At 37.2% G+C, this 26,123-nt stretch overlaps 1 protein-coding gene across 8 annotated transcripts in view; it reads right to left on the reverse strand.

Annotated features, from left to right (window-relative positions):
* The window catches only part of HERC1 (HECT and RLD domain containing E3 ubiquitin protein ligase family member 1), a 215,167-nt gene that overhangs the window by 66,512 nt on the left and 122,532 nt on the right, over nucleotides 1-26,123 (reverse strand). For 4 of the 8 annotated variants that reach the window (XM_067749792.1, XM_067749815.1, XM_067749769.1 and 1 more), the window contains exons 31-40: nucleotides 24,986-25,141; nucleotides 23,000-23,106; nucleotides 22,350-22,460; nucleotides 19,463-19,639; nucleotides 14,577-14,816; nucleotides 14,109-14,192; nucleotides 11,786-12,306; nucleotides 8,957-9,732; nucleotides 6,944-7,142; nucleotides 4,658-4,818 (exon numbers count right to left, since the gene is read on the reverse strand). In XM_067749792.1, the coding sequence (XP_067605893.1) occupies nucleotides 4,658-4,818; nucleotides 6,944-7,142; nucleotides 8,957-9,732; nucleotides 11,786-12,306; nucleotides 14,109-14,192; nucleotides 14,577-14,816; nucleotides 19,463-19,639; nucleotides 22,350-22,460; nucleotides 23,000-23,106; nucleotides 24,986-25,141 (2,532 nt within the window). The remainder of the gene's footprint in view (nucleotides 1-4,657; nucleotides 4,819-6,943; nucleotides 7,143-8,956; nucleotides 9,733-11,785; nucleotides 12,307-14,108; nucleotides 14,193-14,576; nucleotides 14,817-19,462; nucleotides 19,640-22,349; nucleotides 22,461-22,999; nucleotides 23,107-24,985; nucleotides 25,142-26,123) is intronic. The other 4 variants (XM_067749809.1, XM_067749799.1, XM_067749823.1 and 1 more) reach the window with 2 other exon arrangements.

The following is a 26,123-nucleotide window of genomic DNA, read 5'->3' on the forward strand; positions in this document are numbered from 1 at the left end:
TGATGCTAATAGAGCAACTATCCAAAGCTAGGGAAAGAATCACCAAGAAGTAGCAGGCAGAACAATCCTTAAAGCTCACAAAGGGTTGGGAAGTTTGTGTTACAACAAGCCAGAATGAAAAAACTTTGTAATGCATAAGGTATTAGATAGAATACTAAACAAACTAAAGGCTGTCCTGGTCCCACCTAACAAAGCTTAAAAGGAAGCCTTGAAAGAATCAAATTGTTTTCAAGTTACTTAACTGAATTCTAGAACAAAGTTTAAGTATAATACAATTAACGAAATACAAAATATCCAGCACCCAACTAGGTAAAATTCACAATGTCTGGTACCCAATGAAAAATTACCAAACGTGCAAAGAAACAAGAAAACACAATTCAAGATGAGGAGAAAAATTAATAGAAACAGATCTAGAAATAATTGATAAGTTAAGTACCACAGACATTAAAACAGATACTATAAATACACTTGGTTCTCGTTAATTGTGGATTCCCTATCTGCCAATTAATCTATTCCTTTAAGTTAATTTGTAACTCCAAAATCAATACTCATGGCACTTTCACATATTCACATGCACAGGGTGACCAAAAAATTCAGTCTTCTGATGCATTTGTTCCCAGCTGAGGTCAAACAAGGTGATGTTCTGTATTCTTGTTTCAGCTCTCAGACTATAACAAGTGTCCTTTCATGCTATTTAGTGTTACTTCTTTTGCATTTTTTGCGCTTTTTGTTGGTGATTTCATTGTTTAAAATGGCCCCCAAGTATAGTGCTGAAATGCTGTCTAGTGTTCCTAAGTGCAAGAAGGCTAAAACGTGCCTTACGGAGAAAATATAAGTGTTAAGCTTCACACAGGCATGAGTTAATAGTGTTGCTGGCCATGAGTTCAATGCTAATGAATCAACAACACATATTAAATATGGTGTCTTTAAATTGAAACACACATAAAATAAGGTTATATATTGATCAGTTGACAAAGTGTGACCAGAAGCTCACAGAAACCTAGCCCTGTATTTTCCCTAGGGAACAATGGTTCAGTTTTCACTAATTCTGTGTTCACAGAATATAACTGTTTTAATAATGAGAACTGTTATTCCATGTATTCTGTAAGGTAGAGGAAAGACTGAGTATGTTAAAGAAGACATGGGAGATTTAAAAAAAAAGACATATACAAAACTTCTAGAAAACTACAATATCTGAAGGGAAACATACACTGGATGGGATTAAGAGCAGATTAGACACTGCAGAAGAAAATATTAGGGACCAGAAGGCACAACAGTAAAAATTATCCAAAATCAAACACAGACAGGAAAAAGAATTGAAAACAAAAACAGAGCAGAGCATCAGTGATTGTGATCTGTGGGATAACTGCAAGTGGCTTAACATACATGTAACTGGAGACACTGAAATGGAGGAGTAGTGGAACAGAAAAAAATCTGAAAAAAATAATGAATGAAAAATTTCCAAATTTAATGGACAACTTTAAACCCACATATCCAAAAACCTCAATAAACCCCAAGCACAAGAAACATGAAAAAAACTACACCAGGGCAGATCACAATCAAATTGCTTAAGCCCAGTGATAAAAAGAAAAATCTTAAAAGCAGCCAGAGAAAAAGGCATATTACATCAACATTAGAAAGACAGAAGACTTATCACTGGAAACAATGCAAATCAGAAGACAGTAGAGCAACACCTTCAAGTACTGAAGAAAAAGAAACAACAACTGTCAATATAGAATTCTATTCCCAGTGAAAATATTTTTTCAAAAAATTAAGGTGAAATAGACTCTTTTGGACATATAAGAGCCAAAAGAATTCATCACTAGCAGATCACTACAAGAAATGTTAAAGGAAGTCTTTAAAGCAGAAGGAAATGATACCAGATGCAAATACTGATATACATAAAAGAATAAAGAATCTCAGAACTAGAAAATATGTGAGTAAATAAAAAATACATACTTTAGTTTTTTAAAATATCTTTAAAAGATAATTGGCTATACACAGCAAAAATAATAATGTATTATGGGGCTTTATAAGATTCATAGAAGTTAAATTTATAATAACAAAAGTAAAAAGGCTGCAAAAGGGGAAATGAAAGCATACTATTGTTAGATTCTTTTATTATACATGAAGTGGTATAACATTACTTGAAAGTAGACTGTGATAATTAAGAATGCATACTATAAACCTGAAAGTAATCTCTAAAAACACAACAGCAAGTATAGCTAATAAGCCAACAAAGGAGATAAAATGGAATTTTAAAAATACTCATTTAATTCAAAGGAGATAGAAAAAGAGAAAAAAGGAAACAAAGAACTGATGAGATGAAAAAAAAGATGGTAGATTTAAACCCAGCTAATAACAATAATCACAGTAAAGGTAAATGGTCTAAACATCCCAATTAAAAGGTAGAGAACTTAAGGCTGAATTTTGAAAGCTGGACCCAACTATAGGCTACCTTTAAGAAATCTACTTTAACAAAGACCCAAATAAGTTAAAGGTAAAATGATGGGAGAAGATATATGATTATATATAAATAATAATAATAAATAATAAAAAATTCAGAAGTGGCTACATTTATACCAGATAAAGCAGATTTAAGGGCAAACAGTATTAACACAGATAAAGAGAGTCATTTCATAACAATAAAGAGGTCAATTCATTAAGAAGATATAAGAATCCTAAATGTTTATGGACCTAAAAACAGAGCTTTAAAGTACATGAAACAAAAACTAATAAATGAAAGGGAAATAGACAAATCCACAATTATAGTTAGAGATTTCAACACCACTCCCACAATAATTGATAGAATAGGTAAATGAAAAATAAGTAAGGATAAAGAAGACTTGGACAACACTATCAATCAACTTGACCTAATCAACAATTTCTAGAACATACCACTCAACAGTAGCACATACACATTTTTTCCAAGTGTAAATGGAACAGTTATAAAAACAGACCATAGGGCTTCCCTGGTGGCACAGTGGTTGAGTCCGCCTGCCGATGCAGGGGACACAGGTTCGTGCCCTGGTCCGGGAGGATCCCACATGCCGCGGAGCAGCTAGACCCGTGAGCCATGGCCGCGGAGCCTGCGTGTCCGGAGCCTGTGCTCCGCAACAGGAGCGGCCACAAGAGTGACAGGACCACGTACCGCAAAAAAAAAAAAAAAAACAGACCATATTCTGCGCCATAAAGTAAGTTTCAGAAATAGAGTCACAGATGTAGAAAACAAACTTATGGTTACCAGGGGGGAAAAGGGGAAAAGGGATAAAGTGAGAGATTGGGATTGACATATAAACACTACTATATGTAAAACAGATAACTAATAAGAAGCTACTCTATAGCACAGGGAACTCTACTCAATACTCTTGAATGACCTATATGGGAAAAGAATCTAACAAAGAGTGGATATATGTATATGTATAACTGGTTCGCTTTGCTGTACATCTGAAACTAACACAACGCGGTAAATCAACTATACTCCAATAAACATTTTTTTAAATGAATAAGCTTAAAATAGTGAATTGAACATAAGCATTTAGTTCTACTGATTCCTGAAAACCCATTAAAATGGCAGTAAAGGAAATATTTTAAATGCAGAAATCCATAAGGACTGAGAGAACAGGAAAACTGCAATAAAATTTTAGAAGTTAGAAAGCCAATGGGCAAACATAAATTGCCTCAGTGGTCCTGAGAAAACTGAATCCTCCAACAGCAATGAGGAAAGTCAAAACAACAGAACTTATTCCTCAGAATCTCAAAATGTTCAGAAATGGGTGGTAGCAGATACTTCTGGAAACAAAAGTGAGGCCAAAAAATAGGACTGATTGAGAGTCTAAGAAGCAATTAGAAAATGGTACAAGCACTATGCAAAACTATAGGCAGTTTCTAATAAAGTTAAATATCTACCACCAAAAAATAAATAAATAAAAATAAAATAAAATAATTCAAATTATACAAGATATGTTCTTTGATGAAAATGAAATTAAATTAGAAATCAACAATAGAAAGATACCTGGAAAATCCCTTAGTATTAGGAAGCGAAATAACATACTTCCAAATAACCCATATGTCAAAGAAGATATCAGGGGCTTCCCTGGTGGCGCAGTGGTTGAGAGTCCGCCTGCCGATGCAGGGGACACGGGTTCGTGCCCCGGTCCGGGAAGATCCCACATGCCGCGGAGTGGCTGGGCCCGTGAGCCATGGCCACTGAGCCTGCGCTCCGCAATGGGAGAGGCCACAACAGTGAGAGGCCCACATACCGCACAAAAAAAAAAAAAAAAAAAAAGAAGATATCAATGGTAAACTAGAAAGTACTTTAAACTGAATGAAAATGAAAACATAGCATTTCAAAATGTTTGGATTGCAGCAACATCAGTGCTTAGAGGGAAATTAACAGCATTAAAAATGCCTATATTAGAAAAGAAGAAAGGTCTAATATGACTGATGTACAGTACATTATTTCTCTCTTAAATAGCCATAATTCAATCTACAGCTTCAAAAGAGAGAAGACAGCTCAGTTTGATGGGGCAGATCCCCCTTAATTAAAATCACTGTTCTACCTTCAGTGAAGACAAAACACAATGCCCACATAATAAAGTCTCACACATATGGAATGTCAAGGTCTGGGTGTCATAGCGCATGATAGCACACGCACCTGTGCGGTTAGCTGGCCTTGCTGACTGGGAATCAGGAGAAGTTAAGCTTTGCCTCCTTCCTACTTCATCAGAAGGAGAGGTTGGTAACGATGATATTGGAGGAGTCTGTGCACGACGTGTGGGAAGTACAGTGGTAGTTGGGTAACTAGAGAACATTTGCCTTTAAGAAAACAACAATGGTTAGCACAGAAATCCAATTAGAAAATAATGTATACATCGCAATCTTCTTACAGAAGAATATGAGACCTGGAAAACTATACAAGTTAGCTATAGTTTAATTGAGGAGAGGGAAGAGAGACTCCACAGTTTTAAAAATCATTACCTCATAGGATGCTTTTACTATAAAAGTAATACCTTTTCATGTGTTCAGCAAAATGAAAGCAACATAGCAGGTGGGGGGAATACAGCAATTAACAAAATAGATTTTTAAAAGATCTCTGCCTTCATGCAGCTTTCCTTCTACTATAATACCAAGGTGACAGGGGTATTTTGGTAGGCATATAGTAGTTAGAGAATAAAGAAGACTTTTAAAGACAGATAAATTATAAGTTACTTCAGATACATACATTCGCTATAGCCATGAAATTATTCACATGGATTCAAAGTGGGAGTCTATAGGTAAGTTACGGAAAGAAAAGATAAGTGCCCAGTCACCCAACACAAATGAAAAACAGCATATGAATGATACGTCAGCTGTGTAGAGGGGTAAAGGTACAGGAGAAGCAGCCCCTCTCACGCTGAAAAGGCAGACACTGGCTAAAAAATAAGTCCAGGAAGATCCTCACTGAGTGACTGCTCTTTAGATTTGTCCAACGGAACTAGTAACTTTTTAAGCATCAAAAGAGCACTGTCAACCCAGTCAAGCAACTGTGATATGATGGTATCCACATAGGGGGCAGTTGTTCCCTGATTTTTCTTGTATTAAATGATGTTGAGTCAGGCAGAGACAACTGCAGCTCTACTACAGTCCTAGCCAATAGCAGGGAAATGCAGACTAAGAGGAAAGAAGGAGTCACAGGCCTGGTGAATGTCTCTGGGAGCAAGGGAGCATTATTTTACCATTGAATTCCATGCCTATGGAGTTTGAAAGGCAACAAAGAGTCACAGTGTTACTGATTCTCTGTGGATGCCTTGAATTCTGTAATTGCCAGAAGGATTAAAAACCATATTAGAATATCTTATCACTCTTCTCTTCCTCCTTTCTTGAACAGAAGCACTTCCTGGAACTGTGTTACTTAAGTGAGAGAGCTAAGAGGCAGATGTGTGGGGACCGGCCACTGGTAGCTACTTGGATTAGCGCTCCTTCTGTCTAAGACCAGAGCAATAATTCTTAATGTGTGAGCTGAAACTCACTGCATCAAAATCTCTGGAGAAACTTAATTCAAATGCAAACTAGGTGCCACACCAGACCTACTGAATGCGACTTGCTAGGGAATACAGCCCCAGACATTTAAAAAGCTTCCCAGGTGGCTCTTGTGCACACCAAAATTTTAGACTCATTACAATAATAGCCACTCTCTCTCCTATCCTCTAAGATGTGTTTACACACTGGAAACAATAATAACCTATCAATTAAGGGAAGGGGGGAAAGAAATAAGAAAAAGGGAGACTATTCTGCTTCCCTTCATTTCACTTAAGCCCTTGTTAAGAGAGCTCACAAAAGTCTCTCCCTAAAGATTTTCACTCAAAGGTTTTTATTTTATGTATACATCTGGCAAACTGAAGCAAAAAGAAACTTAAGCATTCTTTGGAATTTATGAGTCTACTAAAATAGGGCTGGAGGAAGAAGATCATAAGACATGCTCTTTCATTTGAAAAGTAGACTTGTTTGACCTTATAGAAAGAATAAAAGTATAGTTAAAGAATTATGCTTGAAAGGAAAACATCAAGAAGAGAAAATCGTTTTTCTGGAGGTAAGCTCTTTCTTGAGGCTCTAATATTCAAAATATAAGTATTTACCTTTGGAGGAAAAAAAATATTCAAAAGCCTAGCCAAAAAAAAAAAAGATCATTATAAGAAGGTAGAGTACTACAGTACCTGATTGTCAGTGGTACTGCTGATTAGATCTGGGACCACCACTAACTGGCTGAGAGACTTTGGGCAAGTTATTAAACTTCTGAGGGACACTTCCAACTTCAGTAAAATGAGTTTGACTATATGATCTCTTGGGTTCCCTCTAGCTCTAGAATGCCTTGACTTAGTTGGACACATTCTTCACAAGAGAACAACTGTGTGTTTAGAACCATAGGCATCAATATGGCAGACATTAAAGTCAACATCCCTACCTGAGAAGACTAAGTGGCATCACTCCTGGGGACTCAGATGCAGGCACCGTTTCTGTGTCAGTGACTGGAGTGGTGGCAGTTGTGGTGTCCTCCAGCGAGCTGCTCATAAAGGATGTTGTACTCGAGGCTGATGGGCTAGTGGTAACTGGCGTCTGTGCCTGTTGGGCTTGGTCACTTTCTTCAGCTTGTTGATCAATCTCTATAAACCAAGATTAAGGTTAAGAAAGTAGTAAGGATTTGTTTTTTCAAAAGTGACGAGGGAATGGGAAACTTTTAATTTGGAAAGCTTCTAAATATATTTCGTAGGTATCAATTTCTGCAAAAGATTTATAGAAAAAAATGTTCTTATATATACACATCCTGTATTCACTATTGTACTCGTTATAGACTCTGCAGACAGTAATGTAACAAGCCCTTGTAATTACTCATTTCTTATTTTAGAGAAGGTGCTCTTAAAAACAAAGAAGTTTCACTTTTGTTTGTTAAGATTTAACCAGAGGTTCTCTAAAGATCATTAAAACTGTGTTTCCTTAGCACTTTGATTTTGATGCCTATCTTTAGTCTTTAAACAAGCAAAGATGAAGATATGTAAATACAAGAATAATAAAAACCTAAACAGAAACTCCATGTTCTAAAAATGACAGTTCTTCACAAAATAAACTACTCCCAAGAGTTTAAAAAAAAAAAAAAGTTAAAATGTCTAAGGGCTTACAAATATTTGTAATTTTTCTTATCTGGTAAGGGAGCCTACAAATAAACATAATCAAGATAGCAGTTGTTACAAATAGAGAGCTAATTCTATTTGGCTTGCTAAATGACGAAGTACTTTTCATAATCATGATCTTAACACTCCTATTTATATGCACCACACACCTCTCTCTTCCTACTTACTATCTAAGCTAAAAAAGGAAGAAGGGGAGTAAGGGAAAAGGTAAAAGAAGAGGAAGAGGAAGGGAAGGAAGAAAAAAAGAATGGAAGCACCATGAAGGCAGGTGACTTTGTTTTGTTCACTGTTGACTCCCCAAAATCTAGAATAGTACCTGGCACACTGTAAGCACTCAGTAAACATTTACTGAATGAACCTCATTTTTATCTCAGAATTCATATTATCCCCAAAGGTGAGGATAAAAGATAAAACAAGGTTTTTTACACACAATATATAGTCTATGAAAGTAGTACTTTAAAAAGTCCTTTAAAATGTCTCTGAGAAGTTATCAGAATAATATATATATTGAATCAGATCAGTAAATACATGAGTACCTTCTGTGGCATGAGTTAAATTTCAGTTTTATGAAATGTAATAATTATTAAGTTCTAATACTTGCATAGGTTTAAAATAGAAAATTATAGGTACAGGCACACCTCGGAGATATTGCGGGTTTGGTTCCAGATCACTGCAATAAAGCGAATACTGCAATAAAGTGACTTTTTGGTTTCCCAGTACATCTAAAAGTTATGTTTACACTATACTGTAGTCTGTTAAGTATGCAACAGCATTATGTCTTAAAAAAAAAACCCAAAACCAATGTACATATCTTAATTAAAAAATACTTCATTGCTAAAGAATGCTAACCATCATCTAAGCCTTCAGCAAGTCACAGTAGCAACATCAAAGATCACTGATCACAGATCACCATAAGAAACATAATAATGATGAAAAAGTTTGAAATATTGTGGAATTACCAAAATGTGACAGAGACACAAAGCAAGCAAATGCTGTTGGAAAAATGGCACTGAAAGATGTGCCTAACCCAGGGTTGCCACAAACCTTCAATTTGTAAAAAATGCAGTATCTGCGAAGTGCAATAAAATGAGGTATGCCTGTAGACAGATGATTATTAATATAAAGGAACAGAAAGGAACTGTTTTCCTTGCAAAGGAAATGTGAAAATTGCTTTGGCCAAAAAAAAACCAAAACAAAACTTATAAGTCTTTAATAGAATGTATCACTTCTGACAATTATGAATAATTTCAATAGCACGGAGCACAAATTTAAAAAATCAGATAACTTACCTTGCTTAATTTTGCCCCCAAACTGGTCTTCCAAAAGGCCATGGACCACTAACTTATAGATCATGGCTTGAGCTCGTTCCAGATCTGCTAATCCCAGGGCTCTCTTTATGGGTGACCGCATAACTGCTCGTTTCACCATGTGGCGCATCAAGAACTGAAGGGCTGCACGCATCTCCACATCTTCATGAACAACTGGAGAGCTCGCACAGTCTGAGTTGTGGCCATTTTCAGCCAGAACTTTTGGTATCAGCAACAGTTCCGCATATTTACTACAGCCAAGAAGAGCACTAAGTGATTTCATAGCACCGAGGTAGAGATAGGACAGCTGGACTGCTCTGATTTCTGACTGGGCTATGTCATGGTTTTTGGATATGTGTTCGTGATTTTTTCTTTTTCCTTCTGTTATTTGATGTTGGGATTCCACACCTGGCACTGTTGAATCTAAAGAAAATGAAGCTATTTCGTTTTCTGATTTGGAGCTTGTGGTACCCTGACTTTTAACATCATCAGATGTTAAGCCTGTTCGTGTATCTAAAGCAGATTCACTCTCAATTTTCTGCTCAACATCCCCTTTCTCCTCAGACTCATGTCGGTGTTTCTTTTCATGTCGCTTGGTGCTCTGTTTGCCCATGTCTTCGTGAATGCCAGTCAGATATGTGAGGTCCAGCAACACAGAAGCCGTCAGGCCTCGAAATCGTGCCACGTCAAAAGGAAGCGGTTCACAGGGTTCCAGATTATACAATGGAGTATCACTAGGCGACCAAAAAGTTGGGAAGCTTTAATAAAGATCAGAATGACACAGGAAGAAGCAAGTGAGGGATAGACAAGAGGAAGGTACAGAAAATAATGTAGACAAAATACGATGTATCATGTACACAGTACAGAGAATAATTTGCACAAACTAGAGAACTCATTACAAACAGAAAAATGAATCTATTATGAGAAAATGGGGAGATGTGATGTTAAACGCAAAAGCAATGAGATGTTCATGTGCTTTCAAACAAGAATATTCATTATTATATAATATAAGCCAGGAACTGGCAAAATTTCTGTAAAGAGCCGAACAGTAAATATTTTAGGACTTGGAAGCCACATAATCTCTGTTGCAACCTTTCAACCCTGCCATCATAGTGTGAGCGCAGCCACTGATAAACCTGAATGAATGTGTGTGGCTATGTAACTTTATTTACAAAAAAAGGAGCCGGGCCAGGTGTAGTATGCCGCTCCCTGATGTAAGCTATTTGGAAAGTTTGCATAATAAATCTACTTTATTATATGGGCAACGGCCATTTATAACCTGTTCCAGATAAGACTTTGTTTCATTCAAAAAAATTACTTTGTAGTCTTCAATAAATGCTTCTAATTTAATTTAAGCAAAAACATGATCACGTATTTCCTGATATTCATCAAGAATTTCCATAAGTTTAAACATGTTATAATTAAACAAATTGGAACAGAAAGCTTTAGCAAGTATACAAAGTTTGGTGGCATACATTTGTTCTATTAACCGAAATCTTGGTTCTAGCTTAACTTTTCAAATCTTGTTTTCCCTTCGTGTCATTTTTCTTGTTGGTTTTAATTTAATTACTTTGCTATATCGTATTAGGCATCATAAATCCTTTCCGAAACAAGGCAAAGAATAAAAGAAAAGGCAGATACTTTCACAAGTAAAATTTTCATTGCTTTCTTAGCTTGAAGTCCATTAACTCCTGAAATTGTGTGTAAACTTCATGTATGGTTATTTTTCAGCTGAGAGGGTCCATAGCTATCATTAGATTCTAAGACAGTACCACCTCCAAAAAATACTGAAGAACCACTGTTTTGTTTTTTTGGTGTGTTTTTTTTTGCAGTACGCGGGCCTCTCACTGTTGTGGCCTCTCCGGTTGCGGAGCACAGGCTCCGGACGCGCAGGCTCAGTGGCCATGGCTCACGGGCCTAGCCGCTCTGCAGCATGTGGGATCTTCCCGGACCGGGGCATGAACCCGTGTCCCCTGCATCGGCAGGCGGACTCTCAACCACTGCGCCACCAGGGAAGCCCGAACCACTGTTTTTGATACTGTCCCATGTCATATTAACAATGGAATCACTTTAAGCAGTATAATGAACAGTTACATAGTATCATCAATAAATCCATGTTTTCAAATGATATAATTCTGTACAGTCATTAGATGAGTGAGTCCCCTTATCGACTGAGATACTTGACATACTTCCTTTTAAACATATGAAGTTTCTATTTCACACAAATCCTATCTGATTGCAAACACATCTAAATGCTTTTAAGCACACAGTTTGTGCCAAATAAATGTAATTTTCATACCCATCCAACATGTTGCACACTAAGGGTATAGAAATATATGCTTAAAAAAAGGCAAGAATACTTAAAAATCACAGATAATCCAAAACCTAATTTTAGTCACTCAAATGTTCCCATTGTACATTCAAAGCCCTCCTACATAAAATGTAACTGACAGATCTGCTGACTGGCTTTTTTCTGTCCCAATGTGTAATGGAAATGATTAAAAAGGAGGAAGCCAAATGAAAAATAGAAAGAAGGATCCCAGTTACACCTAAACTAGTGAGCTTACCATTTCTTCACAAAACAAAATAAAAACTATATATTTTACAAGCCACTAGGATTCCAAGGAACACAAGTCTGGGAAATATTCCTTTATGAAATCACAGTACTCATACCCAGATGTATGAAAAAAATTATTTTAAAAAGTTAATTGGCAGCTCACCTAAAATACATAATTACTCACTGTCCATAGGCAATGGCCCATTTCACCAATAAATACTCATTTGCTGAAAGTGTAACTCAACAAATCATACCTGATGGTAATTTCTGCTTCATCCCATTGGACTTTGGCAGACGTGCTGCCCTCCTTGACCACTCCCAGCAGTGTGGCATGGCGCCCAGTTTGCTTGTGAACACACCGACCTCCAACTCTAAGACCAGCATCAACTCCTCCTATCACTGCCAGCACGGGCCACACCTCTATGCAAAGGGTCCTCAGCTGCAGCTCTGACAGGTCAGCAAGGCCATGTCTATTGTGTTTACCTTTCTCTTCCTCTTTGCTCTCCTTCTCCTCTCTCATTTCATTTTCCTCTCGGCTTTGAACCGAGCGGCTTTTCTTTAGCTTCTGACCTGAATCTTTAATACATATCTTAATTTTGTGTAGCCTTTCCATCATTTTTTTGTTAATGCAGTAAGTCCAACGGTCTGTTCGATGAAGGATACGAATAAGCTGAATAGTGGCCTCTGCCAGCACTGCTGCTACTGGACTACAAATGGGGTCTCCTGGAAGTAAGTCTCGTGGTGTGCCACGCATCTGCATATCACAAATTTTCACCTATAAAAGAGGGTAGCAAATGTGTGATTATTAATAGTTCTCCTAAACTATTAATTCTGTAAATTATAATACTATAAATTCTAGCACATGAATCCCATGTGGAACTAGTATTTGGTCTCCTGATACATGTGTATTATACTATTGGCCCCCAATAAGGAGTGAACAAATATTACAGTTCTACTGAAGTTAGTAGCAGTATGGTCCTGTGAAATAAGCTACCCTGTCATTTAAACTGCGTGCAGTCTGTGAGCAGGAGTGCTGTTGTGGCCACCCAAAAGATAGATATAGACCAAGGTGTATGTGACTGACTCCATTTAGCACCAACCCCCACCCCCCGGAAAAGTCTTGAGGATCTATCCACTCTAGTCCTCAAGACACCAGAATAATAACAAGTCCTGGGACCATCTCATATTGTTCCAGGGGCACAAAGATAAAATCACAAGGCTAGAAAATTGGTATATTCCCAATCTGGACACGCATTTCAAATAAGACATAGAGGCTGAAAGAAGAGCAAGACTTGGGTTAAAATCTTAATTCTGTGTGTAATTTTTGGAAATCATTTAATTTCACTAACCTCAGCTTTTCCAACTGAAAAAAAAATCGGCACTAATAACAGTATCTATCTCTTACTATATTAAAGATTAAATTAGACTATGCACATAAAGTGCTTATCAGTACAGTGCCAGACACCCAGTAAATGTTCAAAAAATGTCAACTATTATTAGTATTGTTTTTTATCAGATTCTGAAGTCAGAAAAGGCTTCTGGGTAGAATAAAGTGATTGATACAAAGCCTATGGTTAAATTAATTCCTTCAAGGTTCACAAATGTTAGGGAGCAATAGGCCATCATTCTAACCAGAACGTACCAGTACCTATTCTGGGCTGCAAGAATATCATCAGGGAAAGGGATAAAAGCAGGTAGTGGGTTGCCTCTTTATTTCATTTCCAGTTCAGTTTTGTTGACGACCTGGTTCAAGAAGCAGTTCCCCTCTCTCATGAATGGCTAGCTTGAAATTATACCTCCTTGAAAATTTTAAAAATATATTAAAAGCCCAGAATAAATGGTAACTTTCATGGTTAGAGTTTACCAAATCTAGCACTTCCATTACAGACACATTATATATGAGATGGCTTGAAAACTTTCTACTAAAAATTAACTAGAAATTCCGGAGACCAGACCTAGGCTACTTTTACTTGACGTTATATCCTCAAGTAAAAGGATGGGGTAGAAAACAAATCAACCCACAGGGAGACCACAAAGAAGTTTCTCTCTAACTGGGTTTTACACGAGGAGAAAAAAAAGTTTTTAATGAGAGGGTTATCTCTTTAATATTGTCCTCCTGAAGGTTTAAGGTTCAAATTTACACCATCTACAAGGTCTGAGAACCCTCTCAGCTGAATGAATGAAAGGCAGCTTCCCCATCATAACTGAAACCTCCATTATTCACCTAATGGTATCTGATTACAATGAGGATTATTTTTAGATTTCTCTCTCATATGCACAACTGCCAATAAACCAGATTATCCCTAAACTATTTCCTATAATTCCTATAATTGCACATATGTTTGAAAGTTGACTCACTATATTCAAATTACCAGAATATCAAATAGTGCCTTAATAAAGAGCAAAGGCAACTTCTAAAAGTAATCTAACCTTCATCTGAAAGAGTAAATTATCTGAGCAAGTACTTTTAATGGCAGAAATAGCTTATTATTTCTGTGAACTCTGATGTTAACAAATATTAATAAAAAATGACAAATATCCTTTATGCTTAATTATAAAGGTTTGAGGTTTCATTACCTTTTCCCCTGGGTTGCTACTATAGAACATTACGCATGGGTACAACTCTGCTGCATCCACATCTTCAAAAGCTAATTTGGGTTCCTATAGTGTGGCAGAGGTGATGGGAAAAAAAGGAAACAAAATTTTTTTTTAATTGATAATATCCAATACACATTAAGATTCAAAGCTCTGATGAGACAGAGTAAGTTACTAGAGCCAAATCTCAATTAACCTTGCTAACCTTGCTAAGGAAATTCCACATATAATAAATGACCTTAATTTGTTCCTCTGTTTCAACAATCTTCCTGGGATTTTACTTTCTTTTTTTTTTTTGGTGCTGATAAATATTATAAGAACAGAAAGGTATTAGAGAAAAAGCAGAGAAGAGAAAATAATCTATAAACTGAATAGTCAGTACCTGAATAACTGAGCTGAGGATAAATAAAAACAGGAAAACATGCAATACTTCTGAATGAGTTTCAGTACCTCTCCATTTTTCCCAAAGGAAATGGTCCTGGCTTCCATGTCTAACACACAGGTAATGAAATCTCCTTGAGTAAAGCTGGACAATGTCAGAGTCTGTTCTCCATTGTGATAGAGGTTACCACTGTAGGCCCGATAGAGCCACATATCCGAGGTAGTACGGTGGTTAAAGTCATGTACTGGCCAGCGAGAAACTCCAACACAGGTGCCTTCATTACCTCTGTTTTCCTTCACAATGTAAAACTAAAATGAAAGTGGTAATGTTCACTAATATTCAAAAAACTTGTTTATATACTATTAACTGTATAAAGCCATACTGGGGAATATGTTTGTAAATAATATTTATGCATTTATGAAAATATAAATAAACATATTTTCAGCTTAAGTGAAAATAACATACAAATGAAATAATTTCATGATTTTGTAAAGATTTTAAGACATTTCATGATTTTGTAAAGATTTTAAGACAGATTTAATCTTTATCTTGTAGAACATTTAGAATAACCTTTGAGTATTTATTTAAAATAAACAATTTTAACTTACATCTCAATTATGAAGCTGAGGAAGTACATCCAGTCCAGAAAATTATTAATGGAAAGCTTCAATTCTTTATACAAATTTTCTAACTACTCTCTTGTGTATACTTCTGTGCGGAAAAGAGTTAATACAGCAGGCCTGAGACTGCTGTCTTTAAAAAGGCATGCTTGTAATACTGGCCCTTGGCTAGTATCTGGGAATTCGACTTGTATACAGTTTCCTACACCGTTAGAAAACTTTCCCAAACTGATTCGGGTGGCTCACCAGGACAAGAATGTTTGAACAAACAATGTGGTTTACACTGAACACGAACTTTCCTTTTGGGAGCTGGGGTTTTGGTACATGCCAGGCAGAGGATACCTTCATGATCAGTCTCCAGTAAAAATCTTGGGAACTAAGTCTCTAAGGGGGTTCCCTAAAACATCACACACATGTTGCTGCATTTTCTTGCTGGGACAAGACTGCAGTCCATGTGACCCTTCATGGGAGGGAGAGAACATAGGGAAGCCTCCACGTGGATTCCTCCAGATGTCACCTGTGTCTTTTCTCCTTATTATCCAGTTATGTATCCTTACTACCTTGTTATAATAAACCCCAGTCATCATGAGTACAATGATAATACTGAGTCCTATGAGTCCTTCTATCAAATCTTTGAACATGGGGGTCACCTTCAGGACCTCTGACAAAATGGTGGCAACGTGAGCTCCACTAGAACAACTCTAAGTCATTAAAATATAATTATATATTTGGGAAAAAGAGAGAGAGATAGAACTGGGGAAAGACAAAACTCTAGTGGCTATGGGGTTACACGTGTTATGAAGCAGCAGGTGAGTGGCTATCTGTTGTGAGAGGTAAAAGTTACCTATGGAATTCAAAACTAATAGATCCAACCCCAGGAGTGTTGGCTCACTGGGTCCCCTGGCTGCTTTTGGCCCTGTAAGCTAAAGTGAGGGGGAAAGAGCAGCCAGAAGAAAATTTGTGCTGTTCTCTCCTCTAGGTGGGAGGAGAAAGAGAGCCCAAGCATTCTCACACATGGGCTTTGGACGGGCCAAAGCATAAACATTAGCTTGCAGCTGCTCTCTTGTCCAGGTGGGAGGGGGAAAAGTTCAAAAATTCCTAAAGATGAGTTTTGGGTAGACCAAAAGTATTAAAAGTATGTGTTGCTCTTTCCTCCAAGTGAGAGGAGAAAAGGTTATTTAAATCAGTTCCCAGGGCTGGAGTAAAACTTTAAATAGATGAAAGAGAGGGAAAAATGGAGAAATGGAGAAAGGGACAGAGAGAAAAGAAGAAAAGAAAAGACAAGACTCCAGCGATTTTCTTTAGCCTAGATGCTGTCACTGCTGTACCAGTGCCCTGGCCCAACCAATTAACCCTAAAAATGCTAAATTTACTGCTAGGGGTCTGAATAAACTTGAGATCTGAGGGAAAAGGGAAAAGTAAATTTTATACAACAGCTTCACTTTGTGGCTACTGCATCTAGATGTATGATAAAAAATGATGTAAAACGTTATATGCTTGTAACTTCATAAATACTAAGAGATCATCCTGATAAGTAAAAGCTGCGAAGGAAAAGTCAGTGGGATACAATGTCCTCGCTTTTTGCCCCAGGTGAGTAGATCGGAACTTAAATTCTTTGAGTACTGGAAACAAAACAAGCCTCCATAACTGATGATTTTTTGTTATGATTTTTGCCTATTAGAACTGCTAGAAAAAAAGGGAGACAAAATAAAGGAGTGGCACTCTCCACATAGAAATATACTTTGAGAGTTTTAAAAAGCAGTTGTTAGTTGCCAATTAGTTCTTATAAAATCAGATGTCTGACCCTTACAGGCTGATGATTTTCTAGCCTGAAATGCATATTTTTGAGGGGGTAAATTTGTACTCTAAGATTGAGAAGGCAAAAAGAGCTTAGGAAAGGCTTGCTCGTCACTTAGACTTAAAATGCAGCTGTCTGATCCTACAGCATTTAGGCTTTATTGCTGCCCCCAAAAGTTGCCAATTTTATAGAATCCTCAATTCACAACTTCCAACTGCCTGGACCTGCCTCTAAGTTAAAACCTCATACTGTCTGCTATGGGCTGTTTCAACCCAACATGAGCTGTGTTCAACTAAAATCAGGCACCAGCCTAATGAACAAAAACCAGACGGGGGGCTGGTGAAGATTTAGTTGGTGCAGCCATAAACTGAAAACTACATGGATTCTAGCTGTACTGTCCAGGTCTCTTATACACGCCCCTGGGAAAGGGCCTGTTCTTTTGATAGCCATCTAATTTGAGCTGCTGATTGGCTTTTTATTTCTGACATAGAAACTGATTACATTCCTAACTTTGATTCTTACCGAAAGCTGAAAGTTGGAGGAGGGCATACCCAAGGGTGCATGACCTCTATGTCCACTCTTATAACAGACTGGACTCTTGACCTCTTCTTGGGGAGGTCTCACTGCTGCTGACTTATTATGTTCAGCTTTTTGGACTAGTCGTAGTTTGCAACAACAGACTGATAGCTTGATTCAATATCTGATACACACGCCTAGTAAGACAGTTTATTAAATGAAGCTCTCCCCAGAAAAAGACTCATCCTTCCTAGGCTGCTCACTGGATAAATGATTAGGATAAAAGGCGTAGAAGGTTTTGTAAACCTATTCTGGAAAACAATTTTTTTAATTGGGATTTTGTCCTGACCAATTGCTAACCTTTCTGGTTAAGTTGTATCAATATAAAAACATTTTTGTTAAGAAAAAAAAAAGTTTTCGTGTGGAAATTCTTTTGTCCCTCTTGTACCTAACCCTTCTGGACAAAAGGTCTAGATGGAGATAAAAAATGACTGAGAAGACCTGAAGTTATAATAAGTAAATGGGAAACACTGATTTTAGAATAACGGTGGGGGCGGGGAGGGGGGAAAAAAAAAAAAAACAACCCAGGCCCTGGGAAAGTGTGGAAGACGACGGAGGGCATAAATGATCATTGTTTTTTCGGAACTGCTCCTCCTCCCGGGGTGGAAAAAAGCCATGCTGTCAAGAAAGCTGTTTTTTGTGTTTTTTTTTTTAATAGATCTTTATTGGAGTATAATTACTTCACAATACTGTGTTAAGTTTCTGTTGCACAACAAAGTGAAATCAGCCACATGCATAGAGCACTTTAAATTCAAACTAACTTTTGAGCCTTATACCTGACAGGCTATAAGAAGTAGGGGGTGACCCCAGGTCATGGAATTTCCACAGAACACCTCCAGATGTCATCCAAACTCTTAAGGCAGATAAAATGTCACAGACAAACAAAACCATTTAACAAACTGTCCTTCAGAGGCAGTCCCTCTGAAACCAAGCACTCAATTAAATTACTTAGACTGCAGTGGGAACAGAAGGTGGGAGGCCCCCTGATGGGAGATCACATTGGGGTCCTGTTAACTTGTTCTGCCTGACTACTGTATATCCTGATTAGGGATATCTTAACAATTATATACTCATTTCCAGGGATACCACGTATGACCTCTGGAATTGTACTTTTTGTGTATGCACTCTATTCTGATCCCTGGACTGCCCAGAGTTGTGCTGTGCTAAATTTAAAGACAAAGTCACTTGACTTTTAAGATAGACCTTTACAATTAATGAGATTTGTTTTAACTGGCTAAGTCTAAGACCCCTGAAGTCAGTACTGGAGGTCAGTCTCACCCTGCTGTCTGGGGTCCTACCAGATAATAATATTACTTTTATTGTAAAAACACTGTGGCCAGGAGCCAGCCAAGGAGGTGGACTGTGCAAAAAAGAGCACAGCAGAGATTGCTATCCTTAGAAATGTCTGCTTGCAATGTTGGTCCTTGGCTGGCACCTGGGAACTTGTCTGGTAAATAGTTCCCTACACTGATAAAAAATCTCCCTGATATTGGTGGCTTATTGTGCTTAGACTGTATGACAATATGGTTTAGGCTAAAAACCCGCTTTCTTTCTGGGAATCTAAAAAAGGCCAGGCAGAGAGTATGTGACCAGCGCTCAATAAAAATGTTGGGCACTCAGTCTCTAATACGCTCTCCCAGGAAGAAACATCACACATATGTTACTGCATTTTCATTGCTGGGTGTGCACTGTGTGACCCCTCATGGAAGGGATGATTATGATTTTTCAACCTTACACTTAAAAAAATTTTTGAGGTAATTTTACAATTACAGGAGAGTTACAAAAATAATACAGGGATATCCTTCACTGAGTTTCCATTTATGTTAAAATCTTACATAGTAATAGAACATTTACATAAGATGATTTTTTTAATAGTCTTTCCATACTTTTTTATAATAACCTAGGAGGAAAGTACTAAAAAAATAAAATTCTTTTAAAAACTACTTGGAATTCTACGTACCTTCCACTGATAGCACCCAGAAGTTACTCCAGTTGACGCCAATCCATATCCTTTTCCTCCACTGCCATGAGTTAAGATCTGTCCATTCTCCACTATGCAACACTGAGCTTTCTCTGGGTCAAAGGATACTTCTTGTATAGGAAGATTCTCATCTTCTTCCTCCAACTCTCCCTGCTTCTACCAGAAAGGAAACTGGGTCAGTATTTTAAACTAACTCAGATTCAGTTCCTGAGATCTCCTTGGGTTGATTCCACAAATATTTATTATCTACTATGTACTAGTTACTGTGCAGACAATGGAACACAATCATACATACAGCATGGTCCCTGCCCATGAAGAGCTTACAGCTCAGTCAGGGGACAGAGAGACAAATAAATAACACCGGTATTGTAGTGAGAGAATAAAAGAAGTTACATGACAGGTATAGCAGAAACATATAAGTGTAAGTTTCTAAGCAGGCTTGAGAAGGATAAGGTAAGCATTCAAAAGAGGATGACTTCTGAGCTGAATCCTGAACGGTGAGAAGGCATTAAGCAGCCGATCAAAGTAGAGAAAGAAATTTAAGACAGTATGTACAGCATGTGCCAAGTCATGGAGGTGAAACAGAGTTCACTGATTTAAAGAATTGCAAGCAGTATGGAATATCGGGAGGATGAGACTGAAAGAGAACAAGGAACTAGAAAGAGAAGAAGGAACAAAATCATGGAAGGCCTTCAATGCCATTCTAAATTTAATCTTTACTCTAGACAATAGGGAGTGCCTACAAAGAATGATTTATATAGAGGAACTACTATCAGATCTATGTTTTATAAACATTGTTTTACCAGGAGCATACAGGATGAAAGCAGAGAGAACAATCAGGAGTTTACTGCAAGAGTTCAGGTAAAAAATACTGAGAACTTAAATTCATTCACTTGCTCAATGGGTATTTAATAAGCATCTACTATGTAACAGGCACTATACCAGGTCCTATACACTCGGCAGTATACTAAACAGATAACGTCTCTGCTCTCATAGAACTTATATTTTACAAGGTGGAGATAGAAAATAAACAAGGAAATAGCAGGTAATAAGTGCTATGCTGAAATCAAAAAAGGTGATGTGATAAAGACTGTGTGGCAACTGACTCTAGAATGAGGATCAGGAAAGTACAATGAAGAAGTGATAATTAAGTTGAGACATGAATAATAAGTTGACTTCTGAGAAACATATCTGAGGGAAGTATTCTAGGCAAAGAGAATAGCTGGCACAAAGCCCAAAGGAAGGAACAAGCTTAGTGTGTTCAAGAAACAGGAAGAAGGCAAGTTGTTCACAGTGTAGTGAGCAAAGAGGAGAGAACAAGGAGTTCTAGAATTTATCCCAAGAATGATTAAAAACCACTGGTGGGTTTTTTAAGCAGAGGACGAACATGCTCTGATTTACAATGTTAAAAGATCACACTGGCTCCTGTGTAGAGAATGGACTATAGGGAGTTAACAACGGAAGCAGAAAGACCAGTTAGGAGAATATTGCATAATCCAGGCCAGAGATGGTAGTGGCTTCGAGTAGGGTGATGGCAGAGGAATGAGGAGGTGTAAAATTCAAGTTAAGTCTTAACAGAGAAGTCAACAGGACTTGGAGATTGTACAAAGAAAATGTGGGTGTGTGTGATAGAAAGAGAGGAATCAAGGATGACTCTTTGGTTTTTTGGTTGAGTCGCTTACTAGGAAAGATGGGAAAGCCTGGGGAAGGAACAAGATGTAACAGAACTAAGGATGCTACTAAGTATGAGAGACCTATTACACTATTATTCAAGTTGTAAGGCAAGTAGAAGACGGGTATATGTCTGGAATTCAGGAAAAATGTCAAAAAAGGAATTAAAAATCAATGGCATACGGATCTGAATAAGGTTTTGCTGGCTATAGGAAATGGAATGGAGGTGACAGTTGAAGGAAAAAAGGGGTCTTGGGACCAAGCCTTGGGATACTCCAGCAGTCAGATTAAATAGAAGAGGATGAGAAGAGGCCATTGTACTGGGACAGAAGGAAAGCCAGAAAAAGTGTGGAATCATGAAAACTGATAGAAAGATTAAGGTAGCTAGATGGATGGATTCAAGAACTATTTAGGAGGTAAAAATCAATGAGTTCTAGGGACCACATGGGTGGGGACATTAGGAGAATTCCCAGGAATTCAGGTTTGAAAAGCTAGTTGAATGTTAGTGCCACCAATAAAAATGGGATAGGAAGAAAAGGAGAAAGGTTTGAAGGAGAGACACGTGGGCTATCATTCAAGTTTGGAAGGCAGTGCATGTAGTGAAAATGGTCGTGGGTTATGACTGAGACTGCTGGAAAAGCTAAAGACAGAACTCTGAGGAACAATGGAATTTGGGATGGAGGCAAGGAGAAAGTCACACCAAAGAAGAGATGCCTCCAGAGGGAATCAAGGATTGGCAGAGGGGATCTAGGAGAAAGTAGTGTTTTGAAAACAACAGAAGGCTAGAGTTTCCAGAGGTCAAGTAAGCTGTGGATAAAAAGCCATACACTGTATTACCAATAACACCTACCTCTGTCATTTAATTTCAGTGCTTTGATGGAAGATAAACAATTGGGCTGAAGAGATAATGAGAAGTAAGGAAGTGACTTAAACATACACAAGATTACTCTTCCCAGAAGCTTAGCAATGAAGGATGAGAGAATATAGGGAAGGCTTCATGGATAAAAAAGAAATTTAGAAGGGTGGGAATAAGAGATGTTTATAAACTGAGGGGAAAGAACCAGTGGAGAAAGAGACGCAGTACAAAGAAGAGACTGAGTAACTGATAGAACAAAGTCAAAGGAGAAAGGATCCAGAGACAGGTGACAAGATATTCACGTCTGTCTAAAAATACCTTTTTGGAAGAATCAAGTACCTGTAATTTTATTTCTTCTTCTTTTTCCTTTATCTGAATAGCATGTTTGGCCTGAGCAATGGGTGTCTCCCACATACAATCCGACAGGAGGGAAAACAGATGTTCAACAACCTATTTATTGAAGGAAAAAGAATGATAAAATTTGTAAAGGATCATTTTAACTATTTTTAGAAAAGATAAATCATGTAACTATAATATTAAGTCACATGTGAGATTTAATTATACCAATGTCTGACAGCTACTTTGGGTGGATGCAAGTTAAATATCATTTTTTAGAAAGACCATTACCCACTACAAAGTGGGTTCGACTGTCCTCATGTTGCCCCACTATATGGACCTCTGATGAGGCCATGCAGCCTCATATCTTTCTCTCTCTAGATGCCCACACCTAGGAAGAAATTCCACAAATTTTCCTTTCTTTCTGATCTTGAAAGTATTCACTATACCACTACTCCTCACGTCCCATAACTCACTTAATTTCTCTTTCTCCTTGCTTAGAGATGAAAAAATTAAAAAAGCAATCTCAGAAGTGGAAGTCATGCTATTGAATAAATGACACATTTACAACTGAAGAGACCATGAGTTTAGATTTTCGGTGCATCATGTTGCACATGTAAAGAACATCTTCTAATAACTTTAAAAATAGAAACCTGGGCCATTTGATCATCTTCTACACCAGATTCACAAGCTGGTAGCACAGCCTCAAGGACATGAAGTGCAAGGAGCCTCGTTCTTAAGTTACCAACTAGAGGAATTCCTGGAGGGGGAAAAAGACATTTTCTTATTATAAATGTGACTTAAATTCAAAGTTTAAATAAACCTCTTGAAAAAAATCTCTGAGGCTGCTAAGTATTTAGGATGGAACAGACTTCACTTCAGCATTTTATCACAAGAATTCTGGATTCATCCCATATCCATTAATGTATATGAATATCCATGTTTGTGTTTCAGTTTTTATGTATGTAAGGGAACAGCACTATAATAACTACCTGTGACAAGTACTGTGCTATGCATTTCATACACATTAATAACTCTGTTGATCCTCACAAATCCTACATTATATCCCTATTTTACTGATGAGGAAACTGAGGCTCAGAGAAGTTAAGTAACTTGACCAAAGCCACACAGCTCAGTAGAGACAGAAGTAGGATTGTAAATGACAGGTCTGTTAATCTCTAAAGCTCAGGCTTATCATCGCCTTTAATTGCTTCTGACTTCATCTATGCCCTGACGGACTCACAGGATTAATGGGGAGTAAGCAGTTTGTACTTTTCTAAAGTAAGCAAAGGTAGAGACAGGATACTGATGCTCTTTTTTCTATCCATTACTACAACACAACCAGTAGAAATAAATGAATATCTGATTTTTCTTCATGCTCTAAGAACTTAATCAATATTATAGAAGGCTTACCTTATTAAAGGAGAAAAAAAAGCTATTGTAACTTACACTAGTTAAGAAAAACTATTGGGAAAATGAGTATAAACTTACTATATATAAAGCTAAGATGTGTATTTACAGAAGAACCCTGGTTTGAACAACTGATCTGAAAACAGTAGTTACCTGTAAATGGCAGATCTTTTAAGAAAATAAGAGAAAGGTTAAGGGCTCTTTTGAATAAACTGCTGTTTTATTTGCAGCACAGCTGATCAGTTTTGGAAATTCTTTAAATACTTTTAACAACAAATGAATTTCTTGCCAGAATTTGCTACCACAAAATGACTGGGATAATTCTGCTGTAAGAACACTAACATTTAGTATGACTCCATTTTACTGTATTTTTGCAGTTAATAACTGCAGCTGTTATGTTAATAATAAGTTGTCTGTATTCTTTTTTTGTTTATGCCAATCTTAAAACAAAGATACAGGATCTGAATTTTTAAAAAATTGAATACACATTAAAAAAAGTAAAAAGAAACACCAATAAACTATATTGAGAGTGTACACATATAAAACAGCATGTACCATAGAAGACTATATTATGTTTCAGCACATTTAAGAAAGACTAGGGATGATGAGAAAGTTCTGGAAATGGAGAGTAGCGATGGTTGAGCAACACTGTGAATGTACTTACTGTCACTGAATTGTACACTTAAGTGGTTAAAATGGTAAATTTTATTTTATGTATATTTATCACAATAAAAAAAAACAGATTAGGAAAGGACTGATAGTAATCTATGCAAGCAGACCAGACTTTTAGGCTAAGAACCAGGAATTAAGCTTATTATAAAGAACTCTCAGAGATAGCATACAATCAGAAGTTACAAATCAAGGCAACAGAAATCATATCATGATAAGAAAGAATAGACAAACTCCAATCTGCATTTTGATAATCCAAGAAGTAAACTCAAAATCTGTGTCAAATTATCATATTAAACAGGATGTTCTCTGCTTATTTTTATTACTGTAATCTGAACTAGAGCCAAGTTCTCTGCATTAAATCCACGATCTTCTCCAGTGCTACCTTCTATTATTAATTCCTCCCAATTTTTACTCCTGAGATTACTTTTATTTCAATCAAATAAGTACTCATAAAACAAGAAAGAAAAGGCTTAAAATCAGGGTCAAGTATCCAATGTTATCTGAATAAAACACACGTGATGTACAAAATACTGTAAAATAAGACAAAGGTCACATACCTGAAGAACATTTCTGAGATGCTATATTTAAAAGCACCTCTGTCCACTTTGGGGAAGCCATTTTTGACTGAATTGCTTTTGAAGATACAACTCTGCGGAGAAAAACTAGAAAATCCCCCAGATGCAGTTCGGCTGCGCGTTGTTTCCTAAGAGCAACTAAAGAGTGAACAGACAAGTTTACATTACAACCAAAAGCCAACAGGAAACAGTCTTATATCAAATAACTTACATTTAGAATGCAGTAAGCACACACCTAATTCAAAACCTAGGTTGTCAGTTAGCCTGGCTAACTGACAGGTTGTCCCTAGCCTGGCTAAGACCCACTCAAAGCCAGTACTCTACCTCTTCTTTACTTCTTTAGTCTTTGCTAATATACAAACATTTATTATATTAGTTTGAAGAATATAAAATTATTAGCCTGCCCTAGGTAACTATATCTCACTCCAACCTTGTTCCTACACATTCCTTCAAAATCCAGTTCAAAGCTACCTCTTCCATGAAACTTTCTCTCTTCGTAGAGATCCCTGGGAAAATCTCTTTTAGGAGGCCTCCATCCTACCCCACTCTCACTCCCAGCAAGTATTTCTGTAACAAGACACTAAATTAATTAAATTAATTAAAGCCTGGAGACCTTAAATATAAAGCTGGTTAATACAACTTGATGATACAGTTTGTGTTTCAGTATCAGTACTATGTTTGAAATGAAGAGTATACCTTACTTTCAGTTAAGTATTTTAAAGAGTATGTGGAATTATTAATACCTGGTCCACCTGCCTCTGAATGCCTGGCCACCGCTTACTAGAATCAGTCTCACTCCCAGCCATCCCCATAAACAGAATGGGTGCAACCTGAGAGGAATGGATGTGGACTCAGTCTGCTGTTACACCTACTGAGATTCATCACAGTTTCTTTTTTTTACTGGATATGGAAGGATACAGTTTTCTTGGGGAGCTATAGGCTGAGAAGTAACTCTACTGGGTCTTCCCTGCCATCCATATGTGCAGTACTCAACAGAGTGGTAAGAAACTATTACCTGAACAACCCTGTATCCCCAAACTGGATCTCAGGAAAAAGGGAGGTGGCATTAAAAGCCTGTTTTTATTTTATCATACCCTGTGAGTCTGCCCATGCTCTTTGT

The sequence above is a fragment of the Pseudorca crassidens genome, chromosome 1 (assembly GCF_039906515.1).
Source record: "Pseudorca crassidens isolate mPseCra1 chromosome 1, mPseCra1.hap1, whole genome shotgun sequence".
Classification (NCBI taxonomy): domain Eukaryota; kingdom Metazoa; phylum Chordata; class Mammalia; order Artiodactyla; family Delphinidae; genus Pseudorca; species Pseudorca crassidens.